Below are 7358 nucleotides of genomic sequence, written 5' to 3'. Positions count from 1 at the left end.
TGGCAAATCTTTTTACGAAGGCTCTACCTCAATCTTAGTTTAAAGCTTTTCGGCAAGCTTTAAACTTAGTACTTTTTGTGACGATCTATTGTACTGCAATCATAGGTTGCTATATCCCTACATGATGAACATATGCAACCATGACATTAGATATTCACGTATCCTGAGCCATGTCCAGGATACTTCAGCCCATACCATGGAGGAGGGTTTGTAGGCCATTCTATGGGCTATTCATAGGTGCCACTCATTCCGTATGTGCCTTGTAGGCCTAGTTACAGTCAGTTAGGTCAATTGGTACAATTAGTACATGTACCACTTAGGACAGTTAGGGCACTTAGCCCTAGGGTTTTGTCATATTGGCTCTCTCTTGAGCCTCCATTCATTGTAGCAGCATTTTCATTACAGCAGTTGTTTTTTCTCCTTCCCCACTTATTTTTAAGCTTCCATTTTGCTTGCCCTAGCCAACAGTCCTTGGTATGGCTCCAGAATTTCTTTGGATCCTTCGTGAGTTCGCAAATGAGCTTCTGTTGTTTGTGTGCCAGAAAGGTGTTCTTTTTCTTCTTGACAAGTGCTTTGTATTTCCTCTTTGCTTCCCTACATCCCTCTCATGATGTATCTACGAGTGCTAGTTACGCAACTCGACGGTCTTTCATCAAACCAGCCATTGCATGGACCAAGATGTTTCCTGCTGCATGAGAAACTTGCATCTGCTCCAGACAACACTTTGGATACCATGAGGTTGCTTCGACTTGCCAGATCTGCAGGCCAAATGACCCCTTTCAATGCGTATGCATGATATTCTTCAGCCTTCTTAACATTTCATGAGGCCAGTGGTTTTCCTTCCACCTGTGGAGGCTCTTAAATTGTACACTGAACATCAATGGTACATGATCAGACTTGGGTTGTCTTGTGAGCAGCCTGAGCTCTAGCATTGGAAGTTTATGTGTGTCATTTATATGAGGTTGCTAGTGCTGCTGCATAACTGAAGTAAGTAATCACCCATTCCAGAAGTTTTTGTGTCACTAGAGACTCTACTCCATCCCATGTCTTGCATTTATTCTTGTGAGAGCTGAGGAAGCCATATTGGATCTTCAATACTGTCACCTTTGTCAACACTGGCTTGTTGAGGCCCAGTGCGTGCATTGAAAACTGCAACGAAAAACACCTTGCCCATTTCAGTGAACAGGTTGATGTCATTGGCTAGATGTAAGAATGGATCCTCCCTACTTAGTCCTTCCCTATTGTAGACATACAGATTTAATCATATTGTTAAAAGGTGCAATCTTTTTCCACTTTGAACATGTGTACACGTCCTTTTCGAGCATAACATGCAATCCCACCAAATGCCCTACCTGCACGGTGGTTTTTTTCACTCCATACCAAACGTACCAACTCAAAATTCTCGATGGGCATGAGGTGATTGCTCTCAAGCTCCCACATTTCAAACAAAATAACCATGTCTACCTCATCCAACATATCCTGTCGGGCTGAAACTCTTTGTTGTATACAAACCTTTTATCACAAACCTGAGGGCTTGTAGTCCCTAGCTGGGTTTATTGGGCACAATCGGATTACTAACCTATGCACCTGCATTTAATTCCCGAGCTTCCTTAAAAGCTTTGAGCAATTCTCGCCATTGGAGTTGTTGCTGGTGAGTGAGATCCTCATTTGTCCTGTAAGTGCTCCCTTGTTCCTCATGACTGTCCTTTGATTCCACGGACTTGAAACAGACAATTAGTAGGATTGATCTTCCTGGACGGCTCACACCTATGCGAAAGCAAGAAATCGCACCTGGATCATGTAAGTTCATGGCTTCTTGGAGGTAGCCATTGACTGTATGTTCATCTTCATGCGAGATCTCAGGGAGACCCACGATCTTTAGATTTTGAGCCTTGTGGAGGCATTCTTGTTTTGCTCTCGCTTCTTCTGCTGCCTTTGTTCATCTTGTGTGAAGAGTGCACCAATGCTACCCCCTACTGTCAGAAAAAGCAGAAATCGGAGAAAAATCAGAGATTTGCACAAGTAAAGGAATGCATGCCTTTGTGCTGAGGCGATCAGTAACCTTTGTAACCATCAACTCAGAGATCTCTACAATTTCTCCATCTTCTGTGTCGAGTGGAGCCTGCTGTGCTTGCTACTTCATGCTTGCAATCTGTTGAGCAAGCTCCTGGTTTGCTCTCTTCTCTTGGCAAGTCCTCAGTGAGGTCTGCGATCTTTTTTTCTAAGGTCCCAATTGCATTCATGAAAGATAATTTCTGGTCATCTAGTTGCTTAGCATGATCCTTTTGTTGCTTGGTGAAGACATCAACTTGGTCCACCAATAGTTTATGTAGCTCCTGAATTCTTCGTGCAGGACATAAATTCTCTATTCACCTTGCCTTTTGCCGCCTTCTTTGCAGCTGAATCATTTTTATGACTGTAGTCAAACTTCTCTCTGTGTTGTGTGCTCGTACACACACAAGTAGAGTGACACAACCCCCTCTGCATCCTTAGCTTGGGGTTGCCCAGCTTTCTGCAATCCAACCCTTGAGCCTTTGAATAGCATTGAAAGACTCAATGTGTGACTGTCTGCATAACCAGTGCAACCAGTGCCCCAAATGTTTCCTGCATAGACAGCCATGTGCATAGACCTATTAGCATACCCTGAAACAGACACCAGGTGTCTCTGTTGCCTGCTGCATAAATTCCCACAGAGTTCCGCCAGTACTAATAAACCTAGCTAACTGACTCCTGAATAGCAAGACAAAATATGCCCCAAAACCAGTTTCCAACTAGCTGCCCTGGGCACACGGTTTGCCACAAGCAACAGAAATAGGAACAAATGTAGAGGACAGCAGACCAGGAGCAAACGGAATGAAAGACAACCAATGCAAGTCGATCAGTTTCTGCTTGAGCAATGCAAGTCGATCAGTTTCTGCTGCTGCTTTCCCACAACTGCTCCTGTCGAATAGTATCAGCTTGAGTGGGAATCCTTTGGCACCCCTTTGATTCAGCAATCAACATTTCATTCACCGCTCAGACTGGCTTTATGACCTCTCCCTTCCATAAGAATGTTAGCTGCCACCCTTGACGTTTTTGCTTTGCCATGACATAGAAGACTTTATCTAGCAGAACGAAAGCATGCTTCTTGCTGCCTACACTTTTTTGGATTCGACAAAGATGTCGCTCCAAATTGTTGCCATTATCTGCTAGTGCTCAGCAAACCCAGTTATTGCCTGTGCTGATTCTCTCTACCATCTACGGAGGTTGGATCCATCCATGATGCGTATACAAGATCAATGAAATCGCAACATTCTACCAGAGCTTTTGTCAAGCTATCCATCCAGCCACGGATCCTTCCTCTGTTCGTCACGTAATGTTGCTGGCTGTGATGGAAGTCAATCTAGCTCATCTCATACGCCCAAAAATAGTATAGGTCAATGTTGATCTCTAGACAAAATTCAAGGAGAAACTAGTCACACTCCTGGAATCTACGTCCAAGTCTGACATGGCATCGAGTTGTAGCTGTTAATATGCACGAGGTTCTATGAAGAGATTCAAGAGACCCCAGTTGGGTTGCTTGTCATTCATGATTTGAAGAAGTTAATGAACAAGCTTATGAATGTCAACGCACTTAATTTCCTCATCCTGTCCTGAAATTTTTGCCCATGCAAAAAATTAAAGGCAATCCAAACGTAAGCCATCGCATTCCTCCCTTGTTGCATATGTAATGTCCCAAAGCTTCGCTCATTTAGTAAGTGTCAACTACTCTTAACACCAATTTTAATTATGGAAATGGGCAGGGATTTCCACATCTGCATGTCTATTGCAGCTCTTTAATATGAACTGTATTTATCTGCATGCCAGCATGAGCAAATGTGTCTAACGTGAGAACATATCCAGCAGCATTTTCATCCTCTAATGTGACTATACAGTCAAAACATCGCTTCCCTAAATCCGCATTGGCATGTGTTCTGCATGAACTGAGCAAAGATGTCCAACCCACAATATTACCTGGGAATGGAATAGTTTTAAGTATGTCTTCTGCCGAGTTCAGGAGTCCTACATGGCCAAGAAGGTCCACCAAAGAATTGTAATGTTCAAGCATAGGGGAAAAGCCATGGTCCTCTCTCATGGATTTGAAGTGTAAAAAAGCTTCCTCCACTAACCCCACATGACTACATGCCGAAAGAAGACAAAGAAAGGTCACTGCATCTGGTTTCACGCCAGATTGTTGCATGTCTCTAAAACACTCAAGAGCCAATTGATAATTGCTATTCTGGGCATAACTGGCAATCAATGTGCTCCATGTCACACAATCATGCTTGGGTAGTGACTCAAACACCTTATACACATCCTCTGTGCTTCCACAGGTGGCATACATGTCAATAAGGATGCTGCCAATAAATATATCCAATTCAAAGCCACTCTTAACAACCTCTGCATGGATATGCCTTCCCTGCTCTAAAGCTGCTATGCAACCACACGCTTTCAGCATGCAAATGAATGTAACCAAGTTTGGCTCCATGCCCTCTTGCTGCATCTGCTTGAAGAGTCGGAGAGCTTCTTGACCCTGTCCATTCTGGGCATACCCTGCAATCAAAGCGCTCCATGTCACTACATCAATCTCAGGCAAACTATTGAACACACGATGAGCGTCCTGAAGATTCCCACTCTTCACATACATGTCAATCAAGGAGCAGCCAACAGAAATGTCCAACTCCAACCCACTTTCAATGAGATGAGCATGAACTCGCCAACCCTGTTGTAAGTTTGTTATGCTGGAACATGCTTTCAGTATGCAAATAAAGGTCACCTGGTTTGGCTCCATGCCCTCCAGTTGCATCGCCTCAAAAAGTTGGAGTACCCGCGCAGCATTCCCATGGCTAGCATACCCTGCCATCAAGGCATTCCATGTCACGACATTTCTGTTTGGAGAGTTGTCAAACACTGTGCAGGCATCCTCAAGGCTCCCACTTTTTGCAAACATGTCAATCAAGGTACTGCCAATATATAAATCTCCCTCAATCCCATTGTTAACAAGGTATATATAAAGCAATCTGCCTTGTTCCAAGGCTACTGAGCTGGTGCAGGCTTTCAGAATACAGGAGACCACGACCAGGTCTGGCCCTATTCCTTCCTGCTGCATTTCTTCAAAAAGTACAAGAGCCTGCTTACCAAGCCCAAGCTGGGCATACCCTGCTATTAATGTACTCCACGTCACAAGGTTTCTCTTTGGCAATCTAGTAAAGACGATATGTGCATCTCTAAGGCTTCCACATTTGATATACATTCCAATGAGACTGCTTCCAACATAGGTGTCTGACTCGAACCCACTTTGTATAACAAGATGATGGATCCGCTTGCCCTGCTCTAGAACTGCTGTTCTGGAACATGATTTTAAAATGCAAACAAATATGACCTGGTCAGGTTTGACGCCGTGTTGTAGCATTTGAGCAAATTGTTCAAAAGCATCCTCATCATGCCCATGCTGAGCATACCCTGAAATCAACACACTCCATGCCACAATATCTTGCTTAGGCAGAGTGTCGAACACATTGCGTGCATCCTCAAGGTAGCCACATTTGGCATACATGTCAATGAGAGTGTTAAAATGAGATGTTTCACATTGCAGACCACTTTCAATTATATGGGCATGAATCTGCATACCAAGCTTTAAAGCCATCATGGTAGAGCAAGTTTTCAAAATGCAAACAAAAGTAATGTTGTCTGGTTTCATGCCCTCCTGCTGCATTAGCTTGAAAAGTTGGACAGCCTTTTGACTATTCCCATGCTGCGTGTATGCTGTGATTAACGCATTCCATATGACAATGTTTCGCTTGGGCATTTTGTCAAAGACCATGCGTGCATCCTCCAAGCAGCTCGCGCACCTTATATACATGTGAACAAGGGCGCTGCCAACAAATGCATCAGAATCGAGGCCACCTGTGATGATGTCAGTGTGAATCTGCTTACCCTGCTTTGAAGTTGCAATGCATCCACATGCCTTCAGAACTGCGACAAAAATGTATCCATTGGGCTCTATCTCTGAATTTCGCATTTTGTGATACAAATCAATGGCCTGGTCATGCTTTCCAAGTTTTACATGTCCTGCGATAATTGCATTCCATGCAAAGACATTCGGATCACACAGTTTGTTAAACACCTGAGTTGCTTCTGATAAACTTTCAAAAAAAGTGAACATTCGAATCCTGTGGCTACCCAGGAAGGCGTCTGCCTTGAGTGTACTTCTTGCAATAAGGCAATTTACTTCCCTTCCTGCAGCCAGGTCTTTCTCCTTCATGCATCCCTGCAAGAGACGGAAGAAAACGTCTGAGGAGATGCAGAGTTTTTGCTGGCCCATATGCCTCACAGCCTGGAGTGACTCATGTACCCACCCAACATCACCTACTCTATTAAGACTTCCACAAAGCATGCAATTCCTGTAACTTACCATCGTTCCATGACAGTCCCCATAGTGCGACACAAAAAAGAGGCCTAACATTCCAATCAAAATGTCTGTGACCTCAAATGTATCGGTTGACAGCAGTCTTTAGAGAGATTATGAGAGGTTTTAAATATGTGTTTGCATTTGAATAAAATGGTCAAAGAATGGTTGTGGAGGTCTTAGGTGTGGAATACAAGAGGCTTGTGCCCATAACATTTATAGTGGTCACATGCCTAGGGATAAAATGTGACCAAATGCTAAGCATAGGGTCTCATAGAGGATGTAATGGGCCACATATGAGAAAATTCCACTTGGCAAGGTACCCATGTGCAAGTATTTCGAGTCTAGGGGTGGTTCTGTAGGCTAGGTGGGTATGCACTCTCATAACTTAGTGACTCATGACTACGTATATGAGGCACTAGGCTTCAAATGGCTGACTTGTTTGTAATATTTTTGGGATCCCATTGTCTAGGTGGAGATACACTCTCATAAGCTTGTGATTGTGACTCTGACTATGACTGTGATTGTGACTATGTACAGGAGGTAGTAGGTAGCAAATGTATCATTATTTTTCCAATAATTGAAGAAAATGATGTTGATATGATCATCAAACTTGTATATTTTCCATGTTAGTGTAATTATCAACACACACACACACACACACACACATTTATCTTTTTTCTAACACGCCATTTTGTATTCAATAATCCATTTAGTGAGAGAGAATTATCAATGATACATATCCTCTTGTAAGTTTCTCAATGAGGATAAGTATTTATAATATGATTACGAGGAAATTAGACGATCATTTCTATATGCATCAAGAAATGGAAGTCTAAAAAATGTACGATGTGATTGGTGCTATCTTTTCTCTGAAAGTGCCAAAAGACTCCTTTCGATTTGTTGAAGACAACGGAATCTTTAAGCGAGG

General features: G+C 43.1%; 1 protein-coding gene across 1 annotated transcript; it reads right to left on the bottom strand.

The window, feature by feature from the left end:
* Positions 1–1294: 1294 nt before the first annotated feature.
* On the bottom strand, positions 1295–6625 carry LOC147893300 (pentatricopeptide repeat-containing protein At2g33680-like). The gene is made up of 2 exons (XM_087385507.1): positions 6434–6625; positions 1295–6289 (listed from the first exon to the last, which is right to left on the bottom strand). The coding sequence occupies exons 1-2, from the start codon at positions 6482–6484 to the stop codon at positions 3803–3805; spliced, it is 2538 nt and encodes an 845-aa protein (XP_087241633.1). The 5' UTR covers positions 6485–6625; the 3' UTR covers positions 1295–3802.
* Positions 6626–7358: the final 733 nt, after the last annotated feature.

This window comes from Dipteris shenzhenensis, chromosome 15 (assembly GCF_047967505.1).
Source record: "Dipteris shenzhenensis isolate YYH24624 ecotype China chromosome 15, Dip_SZ_1.0, whole genome shotgun sequence".
NCBI classification, from domain to species: Eukaryota; Viridiplantae; Streptophyta; class Polypodiopsida; order Gleicheniales; family Dipteridaceae; genus Dipteris; species Dipteris shenzhenensis.
The sequence above is the reverse complement of the archived record's forward strand: the minus strand, read 5'-3'. Positions and strand labels throughout refer to the sequence as shown.

What these genes read in the sequence shown, in the direction of transcription:
- LOC147893300 (XM_087385507.1), bottom strand. Translation starts at nt 6,484, where the DNA reads ATGTTAGGCCTCTTTTTTGTGTCGCACTATGGGGACTGTCATGGAACG. An exon ending in GGGACTGTCATGGAACGATG is followed by an intron (nt 6,290 to 6,433) that starts GTAAGTTACAGG and finishes CGTCTCTTGCAG; the next exon opens with GGATGCATGAAGGAGAAAGA.